Here is a 19,952-nt window from a genome sequence, read left to right on the forward strand (position 1 = left end):
TGATTTATTACATTACCGATTTTTCAAATGTTAATTTTCTCCCTGTGCTTAAAAATCATAAAAAAATGGCCTGATTATGCGGCGTATGGTACTAGCGGATTGGCTAGTTTTTATCATTTTACCTGTCCCGCACAATTGGGTTATGGGAATTTGTATTCTATAAATGAAGGTTAAGTGATTCGTCAAAGACACCTCACAGACTCACTGATCCATTTTCATTTCTTAGTAATATGTTGTCAGACATTCACAAATACAAAGTCACAACCAGTCTCTTTTATATAAACTAGGGAGCTGTGAGTATGTTCTCATGTTATATCTAGTAAAACATTCATTATTATATATCAAGTTCGCCTATTCAAAGTGATTTGCAAAAATCAGCATAAATAAAATTCATATTAGCAGTTGGCAATAAAGAACAAAGATAATACTGTATATGGTACATAACCAAATTTTATTATAGAATAAAAGATATTTAATTAGTCACAAAGCTGAAAGAAAGCTAGCAGTCTCTGAAATCTTTGTTGATTTTTGATGGAGCCAGTAGTGCAGCTCACATACAAGAGGATGGTTGATGGTAGGAATGTTGCATTCACATGACATGAGAATTTTCAGAGTTGCTTTTTATACCATAATACTCTCCATCTTTGTTTTACTTGCAAGTTACTTCTAGTTGGGTTTGCTGTACTTTTTGTGAAAATAAAAACCAGAAGGAATTGATCTGTTCTAAACTCAATTTTTTTTGTAAAAACTTGATTGCTGTGTATGGATTGCAATAAAATTAATAAAAAAAAAAACAAAAAAAAAACAGAAGGAACCACAAAGTAAGCACTGGGTCTCTCCAAATATAACATAACTATCAAATGTGACTTTAAGCTGGGATGAATATTATAAGTGCAACAAGTTCAGAAATCAGAAAGTACTATTAGATATAGGAATACATAAGAAGACAATGATAATATGAGGGATTTCAAAGTATAAAAGGAACACTCAAAAAAGCAAAGCAAATCCCAAACCTTTGTATATAAAGATAGCGGTTGGGATGGTTTCCCCACTTTCAAATATCCCAAATCCATAATAAACCATCACCACTCTCTTTTTACACCTTCCACTGAAACACTTGACTCTCTTCCTCCTTGCCAGTTAGGTATTGTCAGTCTTCCATCCTAACACATGATGATATTTAGGGTGGACCTCTGTTTGGTTTAGACAGGAGAAACATCAGCCAGCTGTAACTTCTCTTTACGATGGTCTGCCCAACTTACGATTTGCAGAGTGGTTTTCCTTATAGCATCCTGCAGGAATATATAAAGTTTTCTAGAAGAGTGGAAAGATCTCTCCTTTTCAGGGATACTACCAGAGGATTTTCATTTGGGGTATGTCTCCAATCAATTCACACAGAGGCATGCAGAGAAGCTGTGCATCAGCTAGTTTATATTTGAAATGTTCTTTTTCCCGATCTTCCAGGCCACCTTGGTACCTTGTTTCTACAATTCCTGTCCACCAGAGCATTCCTTTTAAACCCAGTACCTAGCTCTCTAGGATATTCTTACAATATGACTTTATCAAACGAGGTTGGTGTCAAGTTCCAGTGACTGGAGTTGGGTATCACACATGCTCAGACATCAACTGGCTAATCTACATATTAGTCTGTATATGGCACGTACTGACTGGATAGAATTGCGCTGAACAGGAAGAGTCCACAAAAACTCAGACTCCGACACGTTAAGTCCTGTTAAGTAGCACTGGTAGGATTTGAATGACGTTGCCACTTACAGCAAAAGAAAGTTAAATGGGGCATTTCTTTAGGTCAGTCCAATCAGTTGCACAAATCAGTTTAATTAGGAGTCAAAAAAGCTACTGGAAATAACTTGCCTTCGATATCTGCCAGGCTGTAACAGAGGTCATTGTCATGGAAAGAAAACACTACATGCAGAATATTTTATTAAAATTATATTTACTCCAAAATACCCTGAACTGCTTTTAACAAGTTCGTTTTTTTTTTCCTCTCTCTCTCTCTCTAGAGGAATACGTTCAAGAAATTTTTGGCTATGGAAAACTCCAAGAAAAATGTTTATATTGTAGCATATAGAAAGTTATACGTGTGCATATGTCTCTATTAGTAGCATAGGCATAAATCTATAAAATCTTTTTCTTCCAATAACTAAGCTTTAAATCGATCTGTTTAGACTAGTTTTTATTTTGAAAAGATACAGTATGGTCCTCGAAAATATACTTTGGTTTGCTGATTTACTAGTTGCCTCTTTAATTTTCGTACAGTATAAAATTCAGATGTTATTTAAAAACAAACGCGCACACTATACAGCCAGTATTGCGACTTTGTAACCACTGTTGGATAAGGAGCTCTTAAATCCTGTGATCACTGAGACAGTATTGAACTTGACATTTACAGTACATTGTTTAAGCAATAATACAGTTATATAATATCATGATGCTATGATGTATTTTAATGACACAGCAGTCTTTTTAAAAATATGTATAGCTACTGTGATCTTTAGTATTCAACAAAACAGTAATCTCTTACCCAGATCTCCTTGGCAGATGTCTGTCCTATTGGCTCCCCCAACTATGAACTGTGGATTTTCACAAATCTCCTACAAAAGGTGCAAAAGAGCAGCAGTTTATTAAAATGTAGAGTATGGGAGGAACACATGAAGCAGTGAAGCCCTTTCCCAAGCAAAGTCAGCAATAACTCAAAACCTTTTTTCTTTTTTTGACACCTTTATTAATCTAGAAAAGATCTGCATTAAACCTTAAGGCCAACATTCTTCAATAATTTTAACTGGGTGTTTAAACAGATCGTAAATACCCTGTTTATACTAGGCATTCGTATTCAAATTGTATGTGAACGCTGTAAATGTATTATAACTATAAATGTATTATACACACATTGCATTTACATTAGAAACTTTAAATGCTTCATTAGCAGAAAGACACAAATCTGATTATATTTTTGTAGCAAAACTCATGTTAGCAAGCTGACAATCGTCTCTATTGTGGAGTTCAGTGTTGATGGCGTGCCATTTTGTATGCTTTACATTTTTACTGATAATGAAAGTCTGCCAAAGAAGCTCATTGTGGTATACTGTTAAGAGAATGCAAAGAGGGCAGAGGAGGACCTATAATGGTGCAATTGTGACAGCTCTTGTCAAAGATGCAAGTCTGTTGAGGTCAGTCTAAATGCACAAACAGAATTAACAGTGCTCAGATAAACCTCTGCTTGGATTGTTTCATGACTGCTATGGCTGCCCAGTCTCTACCTGCAGTACTTCACATTTTACTATATTTGCAAAATATGGCAGCCTTACAAGTTGCTAAGAAAGAGATAATCAGAAAGCGGCTTGAAAAAAAAACAACCCTTAGATTCACGATATAGTGCTTTACATCCAAGACCAGATTCCTGTATGTCAACTGTATTAGAATAATTTGTTACATATCAATATTTTGTTGTTGTCGTTATGAAGCATATGGAAGACAATAGTTCAGATTAATGGGCTAGGAAATGAAAAGAATGCACTTTGGGGGAAAAACAGAAGAATTGTTAGAGGGCAGGAAGGGGGCAAAATACCAAACATAAAATGGGAAATCTGGTCAGCAAAGTCGTAATCATAAAGAAAAGCAAACAAAAAGTCCTTAGACTATCTAATTATACTTCCCCTACCTTTTGTTGGACATTCATTATAACTTTTTAATCCAAAGCGCAGACACAAAGTGTTGACATGACAATGCTATGCCCTTGGTAACAGACATTAAAACTGTTAGCAACATGGCCATGACAATAAAGAAAAAAGTCAGAAAATGTTTTTCCAATGGTCACCTCCAAATATAAATTGCACAATCAGGCAACTGTACAATGTTCGAATCTGACGTGCAATAGAACCTATATGGTGGACACTTGCACATTAATTTCACGATAGAGAATGGAAGCAGACGTACAAGTTAGGCTGTCTATTTTAGTATACTGGCACCGCTCGGTATCCTAATCTTCAGGAATCAAGGTGTTACCATCGTATTGTTTTCTCATTCTTCATTTGCTTTTATTGTTATTGTTTTTCCTTCCTTCTATTTTAAAATCAGCTGTTAGAGGAAATATCACTTGTACTGCGTCACACTTTGTCTATACTGCTCTTCAGTTATTTTTCAATAAATGTATTGCTCAAATTACAGCCTAAGCATGACTAATGTATATAAGCATTTCTAATATGCTTTTATATTTTAATCTAAATTGCTTCTCACATATCAAGATATACAGTATTCATTTGTAATACATCCTATGGGGCAACATAGTGACATATTCATTTGGACAATTTAATGTATCCAAATAACCTGACAAATATATCTTTATAAGACATCAGGAGCTCTGGTCGAAACCTACATCGAAATACAGAGAAACAGGCAGACATCATATAGTCCTTGGTCTCTGAAATAGTGAAGCCAGAGGGTTAGCCACTGTGCCACAATGCATCAATCAAATTGCTACAATTGTCCATCCATCCATGTAGTGAATCCAGATTTAAAGTCATGGGGAGCCAGAATCTTCAACATCAGCACTGTTTTGAAGAGCAAAAACAGCCCGGGATGGGCTGCAAATCCATCACTACGCCTGCTGGCGACAACCCAACATAATCCGCACATCTTTAAATTAAATACTCACAGGAAAAATAAACACAAAAGAAAGCAAGAACATGCATATTTCAAACAGAACATGTCTCCTGTAGTTAAGCACTGAGCCACCGTAACATCCACCTTGCTGTCCAGCCAAATTAACATTGCAAAAAACATAAATAATAGCAGGCTCATTTTCGATCTACATACTTTTCAGCAATAAACATTCCCTATTTTGAAGGTTTCTTCTTAATTTCATTATTGGAATACAAAGTGATTGCCATTAGAGATAAAGAAAGTCGAATAGTAGAAAAGTAGAATTATTTAGCTTGTTTGACCCAGAGTCTACAAATAATTGGTCAAGTAAACAGAAAAGACAGTTTTGTGACAAAAAATAACTTGAATGTGGTTGAATGTTCAAGTTAATTTTACATTTGCTTCAATGAGTTCACATTTATTTTATGTTTTTTTAATTTATCTTTTCAATAACTCAAGCATACCAAAATGCTGTTTTCAATAATTTCTATACTTGCTTTATCTACTACCTGTACATTGCTGAACCAATATGCTACTGTACTAAGTAACTATACTACTCTTAAGTATGGTTAGGGTGACAAGATGGCATGGTGGTTAGTGCTTCAATTTCAAGGATCCAGCATCTGATATCAGTGTCTGCCGAGAGTCTCCACATTCTTTCTGTGCCCGTGTAGATTTGGCACCCACATCCCAAACACGTACATGTTAAGCGCTGATTCTAATATGGCCTTGTGTGAATATGAATGTAGGTATGTGTGTGTGAGTGTGAGTGTGTGAAATGGACCCTGCAATGTACTGCCAGCTTATCCAGGGTCACTTTCTGCCTTGAGCAGGATATTGCCAGCACAAGTCCAAGCTCCCTGCTGGATAAAGCAGATTTGAGATTGTTATGTTAAGTGTGCGTATTTATTTTTCAAATATCATTAAATAACTTAAAGTAGACCAGACCTGAAAACTAACTTCACTCAAATTGCCATGTATCCAATTACTTTTTTTTTTACTAAATACAGCTCAAAGGAATTTATGAGTGCTGAATATAAAGTGATAACTTCTAAAAAGGATTGGTGGCAATGCTGAACCCTCCCTGGGGTGACAGCAATTAAACGTGAACAGCTGTCAGGAGACCATATTGTCCAAGTGTAAAATATTAACAGCATTTCTATGATGCAATGTCAAAAGGATCCACGGTGATCTCTGCATGGGCTTGTAGTATGGAGTGTCACTGGAGGGAGACATTACAAAAATCATTCTTTTTCAATAGAATACCATGAGAAAGGCCCAAAATCTGAAACAAAATATAGATTTTTGCTATCATGCCATTAACCCTTGGAGAGTGAACCTCGAATATAATCTTTTTTCAGACAGAACAGGAACACTGAATTCTAGGCTCATTATCACATAGAGGATTAGACTGACAGATGAACTGGATTGTCTAGTCCTGTTCCATTAACTTGTAGCGGGGCCACATAGTTAGTGTTTAAATGTCAGTCCTGAGTGCGTCTCGTTTCATTGTCCCATTTGCTGTTTGTATGTGTATCAGTTAATGCCGTCCCCGTAAAGGAGGACGGATGATGGAAGGAGACCACAGCCGCAAACCTGGAAAACACCTGTTCTTAATTAATCAATTACAGCCGTCACAGACTATTTAAGAGGAAAGAGGGAGGAGAAGGAAAAAAAGACCGTTTTGTTTCAACCACTTCAACTTGCTTGCTGTTTCTTCACATCGCGCCTTTTCACCAGTTTGCTTTTCATTTTCCGGACTGTCTTTCAACCTGCATCTGCTGAGACCCCGGGGTCGATTCACCATCCACTATACGCCGAGGAATCACGGTGAGGTTGCTCCAATCGCCGGGAAAATCAAACACTACAATTGCCGCTAGTTCAGTCATCCGTATTCAGGACATTTTTTATATTCGGACTCAAGTTCACAATCATTCTGTTTATCAGTCATTTTGTTGTTCGTGTTGTGTGTTATATGTTACAGGGACAAGGGAGGGTGTTTGTATTTATATTTGGTGCTGTCTTGTTGTTGCTGGGGTGGAGGGATATTTATATTTATATCTGTTTTGTGGCATGTCTTGTTTCATTTAATACATTTAATCCGTTTAATTTTACATCCTGCTTTTGTGTACTTGCATTTATACCGTCGATTGTGGGGAAAAGTTTAATTGTGTAGAAGTACGGCTTGATAGTTAGATTTCTCAGTAAATTATCCAGGCCACAGGTCTTGGAGGTGTAGCTGCCGGCTGGGTAAAGGGGTCGGCCGTTACAAACTGAACAATGGTCTTCTCAGTTATGTGGTAAATCTTTATTCGTGATGGAATTTTGTCAGCCTTTTGTCTGTTTTATGTGTAAATTATGATCATGTAGTGTAATGTTGATGGGGTATTTTAATATACACATTAATGTGAAAAATTACATTTTACAAACATATTTTACTTAGTAGGGGGTTGTCAGATTGGCAATGGCTTGACTCGTTGTCATTACCACACATTAAATTTACTTATTACAGAGTCGAGATGTAATATTTAAATATTACTCCATTACATTAAGTTATTTCTAATCACCACTTAATTATGTTGTAGTTGATTTTGCCTTTACCAATTCACTTGCAAATTAAAACAAGGATAGTGTAGCATCTAGATTGTAGCACTGCATCAAAGTTTGTAGATATTTTGAGAAACTCGAGCACAAGTGTAGAAAACAATTTAGATCAGCTAACATCCAGTTATAATGTCACATTGAATATGGCCCTGGAAAAGGCCTTGGCCCCTTAAAACAAAAGCGATTAAAGCGCATGTGAATGTACTATTGTTTAAGGAGAGTACTCATGCTCATAAAGTAGAGAAAACACTGAGGCACAGAATGAGAGCAACAAAGCTGCGCATCTTCTGCACCGCTTGGACAGAGAGGATGTTAAAAAGTACAGAAAAGTTGTTTTCATCTCCCCTTGGACTACTTTTCTCAATTAATTGGTGACAACAGAAAGAATCCTTGTTTAATGTTTAGAACAGTTGGTAATCTAACAAATGGGAATTCTGAATTGTAATGGAAAATATCTACAGACATTAGCAGTTCAGACTTTACCAATTTCATGAGTAAACTTACACTAAAAGATCCCAGATTCCAGCATCACCTCCCAAACTAAATATGTTATTGGCAATTCCTATCTCACCTTGCACAAACCAATATAGCAATTGTAATCTGATAACAGAATAGAAAGTCATAACTTTAATATGTAAAATAAAACCTAGTATCTGTCCCAACAAAACTAGTAAAAAGCTCAATGAATGTCCTGACAGAACTCATTCTTAGCATTTTGTACTTCATTACTGAATGGCGTAGCTCCTAATGCACTAAAAGTGTTAGTTGTGAAACTGTTACTTAAAAAGCCACAGCCAGGCCTACATACTGTACACATGTTAATTATGGACCTATTCGAAATTTACCCTTTCTTTCTAAAATGCTTGAAAAATTAGTTACAGCTTAGCTTCAATCTCACCTTACACATCAAAATATGAGAAATTCTACTCTGGCTTTCCCACTGGTCATAATACAGAAATGACACTAGACCAGTATTGTAAATGATAGTCTAATATACTAAGTGCCTTGAGCATATATAAATAAAATGTATTATTATTATTATTAATATCCTTTGATGAAGGAAATTCCAGAATAATGATATTGGTAGATTTAAGCTCAGCATTTAGAAGCACTGACCATTCATTTTTCTTAGATAGGCTGGAAAATGGCATTTGGCTCTGTGCTTGACTGGTTTAGTTCATATTTATTAAATCAATTTCAGAATGTAAAAAACGGTGCTGACAGTACCAAATTATTCTCAGAAGTCAAATATGGTGTCCCACAAGATTCAGTACTTGGAACTTTTACACTTTACATGCTTACACGGTTAGTCATTTTTACAAAAATATAAGTGATACAATATTTATAAACTGTTACTAACCCTCCTTTTCTCTGTTTCTCTTCTCAGTTTTTTGTTGTGGAAGTTGGTGCCACTGCTCCTCTGTGCCAAGCTGTTCTCCTGCCTATGGAAACTTCATCTGAGATACCGAGAGCCTTGGAATCATTGGATGGAAAGGTTCTGCCATCAGATTGGACAGCCAGCACAGACTCTACTTTAAAATGCCCAGGATGGGTTAAGTAGCCAATTGGCCTCATGAATAAAACATCTTATGCTTGGACACATTCATGGGTCTTTTCTTAAGCAAAAGATGGGATTTATAAAACATGAACTTGATGTAAAAATTGGCTTAAACTTATGGAAAATGTCAACCATACATAAATCCTGCACAGGTTTTTTGGTGTTGCTGTTTTAGTGACTCTAAGAAGCAGGACAATGAAATGAAAAGAAAATCTCTTTTTATTGCGCATGTCAATGATGCACAAGTCACACTCCAATGTTCTTAAACTAATTATATCACAGCAAACTGACATGTTGTCTCAATACTGCTGTCTTCAATGTTAGTAATAACACTTAATGCATACACTTAATGTTAACTGCCTTAGTGCAGTCTATCTATTCTGTCTATAAAAGGCTGTGCTGTGTATAGTATGACATAAATGGAAATGGCAGCATTACCAAGAAGCCAACCATCACACACACACACACAGCGTGACCCTGCTACCCAAACTACTATTTGCTAAGATAAAGGAATCATGAATTTATCTCACAAAATACATTAGTCTGACACATTTCAGCATTACATATTAGTGACATATGAACTGAATTAAAGTGCTTTCTGTTTACGCTGCAAATTCTTTCTGTGATGGCCTCGCAATCGCAACATGTGTGCAGTCAATTGTGACAATTACATTAAAGAAAATCAGCAATCACTGCAAGTTTCCTGTTGATCTTGGCTTGCACATCCTAATGGAAAAACAAAATCAGATGTATCTGGGTCGCACCTTAATTATACCGTGCCATACGGATGGCATGACGCGGCTCAGAACTAACGGTGAGATTCCTGACTGGTCACCCAGTTCACCCTGAAAACTGCCCGTCACCAAATACCCTATGGTTGTTGACACCTGGAATGTAGCTGGGATTTAATGATTTCTGTACGATAGTCTTTGTAATATAGGTTCCAGTTCAGCACACAACTCCAAGACAACGGTTGTAAAAAATCTAAATCAGCTTGTAAGCCAGACATTACAATAAGCCAAAAAAAATCATTATGATTCTTGAGAACCTGCGCTTTGCATAGCCTGCCACAGGCGATTCCCTCCAAAAGGTCAAATGTCAGTTACAGTATGTCATGTTTTTCATGTGATAAAGGGTTCTCCTTTAGAGCCTCGTTTCTCCCACCGCTCACCAACCCAGAAACTCCACAAAATAGGGACATACTGTATAATGACAGACACTCTGGACAATGACAACACCTGCCACCAGAGTTCAGCCGACATGAGTGCATGGATGATGTACATTGAATGTAAAGAGACTTGTATGTATTGCAACGTGCATATTTTCTTGAGAAGATTATTATTTTTATAACAAGTTCTTTAAGAATGTTCTTAATATCTTGCAGTTTTGCACATAAGCCTGCGTCAGTTCATGTGGTTTCTTTTTTGGGGTTGTTGCATGAGGACACATTGCTATTCCTCTCTCCACTCAGCTGCTCTCAGTCTTGTTTTTTTCTGCTCTCCACTTTAGTAATACCTCAGGTTCACATTTACTGAAATTTTGTTTGCTGTGTCCACCCATGGTATGTACTAAAGATCTCACTCGGGAATATGGCCAAATTTATACAATGATTATGTCATGAATATTTAAAAAATGTTTTTTAACCCATACATCGTTGCTGGTGGGAGGTTACAGGGAGTAGCTAAAAGCTTATGAACACGCACATTGTTTTAAGATGACTTGAGATTTCTGTCGTGGCACATGCTGAACATATTCTTTTATAAATAAATATTTTTTGTGTGTACACCATTTTTGCCTATTAAGCAACAGCAAAATTTGAGTTTGGATTCTAAGCAAGGTTTTATCCATGAGAATCCAGGTCTTTCATTCCTTCTTTTTATTCAGCATCAAGCTCAAAAACCACAATATAATGATATGAAATAAACAAGATCATGAAATTGCACAGCTTACAGTGAATGATATGCAGCCATCCATCGAACCTGCTTAATCTAACTATGTCAGGATCAAAGGGAACTACAGGCTATTCTGGAAATGCTGACAACAAGGTAGGAACAAACCCAGTGCCTTCCGATCTAGAGTATGTTCATGCATATTGAACCAACACAGTTCACCTAAAGTAAAAATAATTAAACTAAAAATGAACCAGTGGCTGTGGTATAAGTCTTGATTTTCCAGGAAGTAGTTAGCTACACTTTACTTTACATCTCTTACTGCATACTGTAAGTGCCTTGTAACTACATTGTACTCACATGGCAGTTACTATGTCAAGCTTCCAACGTCTCTCTTCTCTAAAGTGTGACAAGGTGGTTAATTTCATTGTACATGTCAAATATTACTAGTTGTGAATACTGTGACTGCAAATCAGGTAGAGAGAGTCACACTGGTTGCACAATTTACTCTCAGAACTGCCTTAGAACTCCAGATACAAAAGTTCAGTTTGCAACCCAAGTTACTAATGTGTTCCTCTAAACAAATCCAAATCATATTATGTTTTATCATCTACTGTTAAATTCTGCTAAACTTTTTATTTTTATACTGTATTGAGGGTGTCACACACGTGCGCATGGGAACCAGCTGAAGGGCCTAAACACTAGTAATTCTACGCCAGGCCAGGGGGTGGCGGAGTGTACTGACTATCTCTCTCAGTCCCGTGCAGACCTTTTCCGGGAAATCCCGCCTGTTGCCGGCCCCAAGGATGATGTCACTTCCAGGCACAAGGACACCACTCCCAGTTCCGCATTGATGACGTCATTTCCCTTCCAGCCCTTTAAAACGGCCATCTTGCCTCGGTACAGGCAGTTCTGTTCTGGACTCCGAACTAAGCACATCATGCTATTTAAAACTACTTTTTGCAATTATACGGGTGGCTGCCCCAAATCTTTATGATGTCTCCGACTCATTCTTATCACAAGGGTTTGTTCTGTTCTGTGTATTGTATTGTATTGTATTGTATTGACCCCCCTTCTTTTTGACATCCACTGCACGCCCAACCTACCTGAAAAGGGGTCTCTCTTTGAACTGCCTTTCTCAATGTTTTCCTACTGGTGTTTTTTTGGGAGTTTTTCCTTGTCTTCTCAGAGAGTCAAGGCTGGGGGGCTGTCAAGAGGCAGGGCCTGTTAAAGCCCATTGCGGCACTTCTCGTGTGATTTTGGGCTATACAAAAATAAACTGTATTGTATTGTATTGTTAAATTTCTACGTTCTTTCTGTATATCTTCCTGGGGTTCCCTCTGAATACTTTAATTTCCTTTCTCAAATAATGAGTGATAGGATAAAGGTGTGTAAGAAGCTATAGATGACATTCCATCCATCCATCCATCCATCATCCAACCCGCTATATCCTAACTACAGGGTCACAGGAGTCTGCTGGAGCCAATCCCAGCCAACACAGGGCACAAGGCAGGAAACAAACTCCGGGCAGGGCGCTAGCCCACTGCATGGCACACACACACCAAGCACACACTAGGGTTCAATCGCCAATGGACCTAACCTGCATGTCTTTGGACTGTGGGAGGAAACCAGACCACATTAAGGAAACCCATGCAGACACGGGGAGAACATGCAAACTCCACACAGGGAGGACCCGGAAAGCAAACCCGGGTGTCCTAACTGCGAGGCGGCAGCGCAACCCACCGTGCCGCCCCTGGATGACGTTCCTAAACAACAAAAATATTCAACTTCTAGGAAGCAAGAAGCTTGAAAAAACAAACCAACCAACAAACAGCAAAGAGTAATGGATGCAGAAAACCTGCAGTGTTCAAGGGCTCTCCTGTTCTTGGATTCACAGGTAATTAATGACTGGCTTTTAACATAACATAGTTGAAGAAAAGTGATGTTCAGCAATATTGCTACCTGTTGTGTTTTATTTTACTTTCTTTTCCTTCCAGTCTATTTTTGTAAATACATTTCCTTAAAGTTTGGGCTAATTGGTTAGGGTGTTGGTCTTCACAAGAGTTCAAAGCCCACTTCATGCAATGTGACTCTAAGCAAGTAAACTAACCTACATGCTTAGACTGAGAAAAACATTAAAAAGTAAGTAATTGTAATGTATGGTGGTATTATAAGTCTTTTTGTGTGAGGACACATGCTAAACAAAATATGTAAGAAATGTTTACTACTAAAAATGTTCTTTCCCGCCACTGACTTTTCGTCTGTCCTCCTGTCTTTTATTTCTCCTTGATTTAGCTGCACCTCAGCAGTTGGCTTTTTTAATTTCTGTCAATTTCTCATGTAGACCCAAGCAAAGAAAAGATGTTGTTTTTTTTTAAATTAACATGACTTTTTTGCTGTTAGCAAAAACATGATGTGCCAGGCCTAACTACCCTTTTTACAATTTTATACACACAGAATGGTGATGAACTTAATGGATCTGCTACCTCTACTTTCAGTGTTTTCGTGATTAGCACTTTGATCAGTGGCAGTTTATCTGAAGTTTATCACGTCTCAACGTGTGCTTTGTGACGGAGTCCTGCTTCATCTGGGGCAAGTTCCTACTTTATACTTAATACTATTAGGATGGTGTCCTAGCAATCATGTAATGCAAAAAGCAGGATAAAAAAAAAAAGGATGGAGAACAAATGCAGGCAATACAGCTACAGCTATTAGTCCTGCTTCTTAAAGCTGCATGGCCTTGGGATGAATTTGAAAGTTGTCACTAGCTGTGAAGAATGTGTATCCACATCTGTTTTGATTATCTTCGGCTATTTTCATTTTCACCCACAGTCCAAAGACTTGTCTGTTCGGTTCACTGCACCCCTAAACTGCCATGGGGTGGGATTGTGTGTAAGTATGGCTGTTCATTGACTAGTCTGCTGTCTGAGGTTCATTACTGCCTTGCAAATTAAGCTGTCAATGTACACTGTGGCACTTGAACAGCCTGTAATTAAATAAGCATGTTTAAAAAATAGAGAGCTAACTGGAAGGATAGCAGCTTAGTGCTGTTTTTGTATGCATGTATTTACAGTATTTAAAAATGCAGACATATTATGTGCTTCTCAAGAACTGCTCTATTTGGATAAGTGGATGGCACGTTTAAACTGAACAGCTTAGTGAAGCAGTGACTAACACTACTGTCTCACAGCTCCAGGGACCATGGACCAACGTCCTTTTTAGTCTGTATGGAGTTTGCACAATCTGTATCTGTAATGGTTTTCTATACATAGACCCAAGTCCTAAATACATCCATGCTACATCATGTGGCCCTGGTATGAGTAATTTCAGTGAGTGTTGGTTTGTGTATAACTGCACCCAGTGATGGGCTGGTGTTCTGTCCTGGATGAGTTCCTTCTCTGTGTCCACATGCTAGTGGGATATTTGGCTCCCCATGGTCCTGTAATGGAAAAAGTAGGTTCTGAAAATGAACGGTGTACACTTATTGAAAACACAAGAGCAAAATACACAATCCACTTTCCTAGTGGTGTTGTGTCAAAGCCAATGCATTAGAGCACAAACAAAAGTAATTTGATTTTCTTATTTACTTTAATAATTCATTTTAGTTATATAGCACATTTCCCATGCTCAAAGTGCTTCTCACTTCCCAGTAGGTTACCTCAAATGACTGATTTTATAACTCAAAATAACACAAGACAAAAATGGAAATAATTATTGGAAGCGGTAAATTGCAAACACAAATAGATGACAGAATGTACAATAAGAATAAATGAAAATGGAAGAGAAGTAAGCAAAAATCACTGAGTGTGCAGACCCGATTGTATCCTGAGGCAGATCTTGCGGCATTGCAGGTCACAACGAAAACAACAACTCAGAAGAACTCAATAGCTTGAGTTCAACAACACGTAGAACTTCCTTAGGATGTCATGTAGTTTTTGATCGTACATTAGTAGTTGACGCTGGTCATTTCTATGCTATTTACTCTTGTAATATGCCCATCAGAGCCGACTGTCAACCTTCCTTACCTAAACATCTTACCACTTTTAACTTAAACAGATGCATTTTGGAGCAAAAGTTGTTGAATTTTTGGAGTCAGTTTCCCACTTCACACATTTCTGATAGTTGTTTTATTTCTATGACATGGTCTGCTGAAAGCTCAAGACTGCAGTCTGAAAGCGGCTGAAACTCCCCCCACAGTAGAGAATAAAAAACTTGCTACCAACAGGGCCATTGGCTCAGAGCAGGGGCTGATTGTTTCACGTGGGACCATTCATCTGCTAAGCCAAACCAAATTATGCTCAACATGTCCCGCTCAGAAACTTTTAAGCCCAAGTATTTCTGGAATCTCAATGCACTAACCAAGACGTTTCCCTACAGTTTAACTCGTATGGGACTCATTCCTTGAATGGTTTCAAACTATCAGAAGTCTGTGTAACAAGGGCTGTCTCAAAACCGAGACTAGCTGCAGCCTTACCTTGGGTCGCTTCCAAACAATGTTCTTGACCTTGCTGGACTTGTGGCCCAGCTCCTTATAGCCCAGCGAATCCACAGAGGCCAGGAAGAAATCATCTTCAAAGAGAATCTTTTTTTTAAGGCACTCCTGCTTTAATGATATAAAGTCTTGGCTTAAAAAGCGGATGGGCTTGCTCAGTGACCCTTCCCCATCCCGCCTCTCCCTCTCGTGGATCAACCGGTCACAGAAGAAGCCAGATGGCGGTGTGTAAGGCATTGCCTCCCTTTTTTTCTGACTTTTGCTACCTCAACTATACATTAACAAGTCTAAAATCCCTGGCATAAATCCAAACAGCTAATCTCTGATTGGCCACATTTCAATGAGGTCATCTTCACGCCTTAATGAACACTGGAGAACAAATCTTCCTTTTGTTACATTCTCATTGGCTCTGAGACAATGGATGTAGGGTCCCCATCCCCCAGTAGCAGAGCCCACCGTATCGTTAGATATTATTGCTGAGACACACAATCGCAACTGAACAGGAGGTGTAAAGGCCAGAGCGGGACTTGCTCTGCCTCAGCAGAAGGCATTCACTCTTTAAACCTGCCGTCAATTGGCTATTCTCAATACAACTATAGGCGCTAATCCTATGGAGACTAAAACATTTTAAAACAAGACAATGAGTTCACTGGGAAAAACTGCAGCTCTGAAGTACCGGATTGCTGTATTGCACATGCTACTGGACAGAGTATATACAGTAACTGGTGTTTACTCTAAGCTGTGTAAAAACATCACGTAATAAGCATGGAAGATTTACTCTTCTTTTGTATATATTCTGTGTGCACCTGATAAACACTCAATACCAAAACTTTTATTTCTAAAGTACAATTAACATTTCCTATTTATTTCCCTTCACAGATTCATACTAGCGCCACTCGACTCTAACCACTTTGTACATTGCAGGTCAGTCTATTAGTACATTTCAGAAACAGAAAATAAAGCTCCATAACAGAAATCCGATGACTCTATACGGACATGCTGTTTCTAGATTGCTCTCAAGTAACAGTTTACTCTGTTTAAAAATGAAGAGGCCTCAGTTTGCTTTAGCAAATCAGTCAGCTACCAAAGGCAAAGAGGGCAGCAAAGTGGCACAGTGGATAGTGCTGCTGCCACACAACTCTACAGGTTTAAATTACTATCCGTGTGCAATTTTCTCCACATTCCCCAGATATTTCCAGGTACTCAAAATTCCACCTACATCTCCAAAAAAAAAAAAATCAATAAAAATATATAGAAATTAGGCTAATCTGCAACTCTAAACTATGGACAGGAAATGGACAGAATGTTTGTAAACCGGGTATATAAATTAAAGTGGGACTGTGTACAGTGATTCAATCAGCTGCTTCAGTGACACAAGCACTGTAGGTGTAACATCTTAGGCAGTTTCTTTTTTGAGGATTTAAATGGATTCTAACCACACAAATAATGGTTTGGTTTCTCATAGCCCCAAAGTATTCCATTTAAGGGTTTGTGCATTAACTTCATAACGGTTTGCTGTTCACTGAAAGATATATTAAGTTCACTTTTCTGAAACAACATTTTCCATCCCATTTTGTAGGAAGCTGAAGCCTAACGTTACAGCATCAAGCATAATTCTGGAACTAATACTGAGTGAGGAAATGACTCCATCGCCTACACCCACACTGTCCAATTCCGAGTCACAGATTAACCTGAAGTGTCCATCTTTACATTGGGAACAGAAACTCACATGGCTAAATGCAAACAGTACACAAATAGTAAGCACGCTTGGGATTTAGCCAAATGATGTGGAAATGTAAGGCAGCAGGGCTAACTATCACACCATCATGCCAACCTTGTTTAATATGGTGAAAATCAGTGACATTCCTGCTCTCGGTATGTTTCATTACTTTAAATTAATCTTGTGAGGGGCACCCTAGCTCGTTACAAAGGGACAGGCACTAAAGTTGTAGTCATTACTGTCATAATTCCTTATTCTTGCAAAAGTAGGACCATCAGGGAAGAGGTCATGTGAATCCCTGGAAGCCCAGAGCCTAGGGTTCACCTCAGAGAAGGTCAAGATAGCCATCGGATAACCACCTCTTCTGCTCATGTACCTGTTTTAAGCTGTAAAAGGACATGAGCACCATGGAAGAGCAGTTCATTAAAGAACCCAAATGAGACAGCAGAATCTGACAAAATGCCACATATACCACATTCTAAGACAGTAACCTGAAAGCAAATGAGTAAAAAATGTAAGATAAAATCAACCAGCATGGTTATTTTTCAGTATTATATATTTTACGTTGCAGAAGTACAGACGCTTTTGCTGTGTTGACATGTTATGAACCTTGAACTTCAGACTCAGTTGCAGCAATGGGAAAATAAAAAATGTCCTTAGCAGATATTTCACAAGTCTGATGTGTTCATCCCACAATTAGGAATCTAATCACAAAAGTAGTGTCTGTAACTGAACAAGGTTCAATTGAATTCAACACATGTGAAGGTACCCAACCTTAACAGTGTCGATTGGGGAATACATTTTCAAGTTTGTTGAATTTACTTGCAAGAGAATGGATTCATTTTTCTGGCGCTATGCACTAAACTATTCCAGGGCCCCCACATTCTAACGCGTGCCCTTGGCCAGGATCTCTGGCAGGCCCTTTAGGGTTAAGGAAAACGTGATACCCAATAGGATTTAAAATAAAATAAGCGAGGTTAATGATGCAAAAACATAAGAAGTATTATGCACATTTATTGAATATATTTATAAAGTAAAGATCCTAATGAAAAACTTACAATAGTATCAAAAATTATTGCAAAATCTGTTTTCTAACTTTCTTTGACGCAAAATTTTCAATGACCTCACTAAAACCAACATGTTTAGCTAAATCATTTTCAATACACAGAATTGCTAGATGATGAAGTCATTTTTGACTAGTTGTACTTCTTTGCCATGTTTTTAATGAATTTGCCAATCTGCTAAACGATCTTTCTGCTGAAGAAACAGTAACTGGGACTGTACAAAACAATTTAATAGCGAGACAGATATTGGCAAATATAGTTTTTTGTCGTAAATTGCGTTCAAAATTCTAATTGGGCTTTTTTCAACACCAAAAACTATCTTGTAAATACTTTTGAAGTGAAAGGTCTACGTTTTATTTGGATTCCTAAAATGTCAAAGCGAGAAAGTTGTAGAAAAATGTATGAAGAAATTTCTTTATCTGAAACTTTTTTTGATATTGTTTTCAGTTTTCAAAATATTTTATGCTGAAGTTGACACTCAACGCTGTAGGATCAATTCTTGCTTTCTGTTCATACGTTTTGTTTGTGCATAATATCTACTCATCCTGCGCCGGGCCCCCTGGCTAGAGCCCTGTCAGCCCCCCCTTGTGGGGGCCATGAGCTATTCACTGTCCATCCACTTTTCCTGCCAATAACTCAACAAATGCTATTAAATAATACTTACAGTGACTGATGCAAATAAAACATCACACTTAGTTTCAGAAGCTTGGGTGCAATTCCTAATTACCATTAGGCTCCAGAATTCTTTGTGGGATAGTCCTAGAAAATTTCCTTAACGATTTTCGGTCATGTCAACTTGACAGCATTGTGCATCTGCTGCAGATTTTTGGCCACACATTTATACTACATGTCTACTGCTTCACCTTTCTCCAAAAATACTGTATTGGACTGAGACATGGCGGCTGTGGGGACCATAGGATCAAATTTAAGTTACTAAAGCATCAACACTGCGGTGGGCTGGCACCCTGCCCAGGATTGGTTCCTGCCTTGTGCCCTGTGTTGGCTGGGATTGGCTCCAGCAGACCCCCGTGACCCTGTGTTCGGATTCATCGGGATGAAAAATGGATGGATGGAAAGCATCAACAATAGTAGGTGCCGTGAACATTCATAGTAATGTACTGATTGTTTAATGAAGAATTGTCAGTGTATATCCAGTGTAGGCTCTTTGTTTTATTGTTATCAAAAGGTCATCTATGAAGATTTGTGAAGTTTAATTGTTACTAGTTTAGGTATTATGCCCAAAAAATCAGAGTAAGGAAAATAGCCCTTGAAGAAAATATATTGTGCTTCATACAGACATCATTTTTAATAATACTTTGTTTATTTATATTTATGCTTTCAGTATATTATTTCCAAGATAACTGCATTACCTAATGTGAATGTATGTCTGTTACTTTAGACTTTTACTAAAGTGTAGATATCATAAGCTGCAACCAATGTACACTATGGTGATACTGTAAATAAATAAATAACAGTGTTACTCTAAAGAGAGTTGGAGTATTGTTAAATATCTTGCTTTCTTTTGTGACTACGTTTTTTCAATAAAACTGTGCTCCTCCTGTTAAAGACTGAAGCCTTTTTCTTCTAGGATATGCAATGCCAATCCAATAACGCTTAGATGAAATTAAAAGGCCTAAAGAGTGTTAAGAAAACATTTTCCACGTCTTTACAATTCTACCACCACCAGCCAGTATTGCTGGCTCAGAGCAAGTTGAATCCATGGATTTATGCCGAGTGCACCAAGTTTTGATGCTACCACATGCACTTTCAAACAGAAACTGAGATTTGTCTGAGCGGGTGACATTTTTTCCACCTTCACCCTTCCAGTTTTAGGGATAAACTGCCCACTACAGCCCCGCTGCGAGGTGTGGGTTACTGTCTGATTTTACGCTGCCCCAGCCCATCTGCCTCAAGGTCTAACACATTTTGCATTCAGAGACACTTTTCCGCACATGGTTGTTGTAAA

At 38.0% G+C, this 19,952-nt stretch overlaps 1 protein-coding gene across 3 annotated transcripts in view; it reads right to left on the reverse strand.

Moving 5' to 3' along the window:
- Positions 1–19,952, reverse strand: part of capn3a (calpain 3a, (p94)) — a 102,160-nt gene that overhangs the window by 78,013 nt on the left and 4,195 nt on the right. For all 3 annotated transcript variants that reach the window (XM_039741209.1, XM_039741208.1, XM_039741207.1), the window contains exon 2: positions 2,543–2,612. In XM_039741209.1, the coding sequence (XP_039597143.1) occupies positions 2,543–2,612 (70 nt within the window). The remainder of the gene's footprint in view (positions 1–2,542; positions 2,613–19,952) is intronic.

The sequence above is a fragment of the Polypterus senegalus genome, chromosome 18 (genome assembly GCF_016835505.1).
Source record: "Polypterus senegalus isolate Bchr_013 chromosome 18, ASM1683550v1, whole genome shotgun sequence".
NCBI classification, from domain to species: domain Eukaryota; kingdom Metazoa; phylum Chordata; class Cladistia; order Polypteriformes; family Polypteridae; genus Polypterus; species Polypterus senegalus.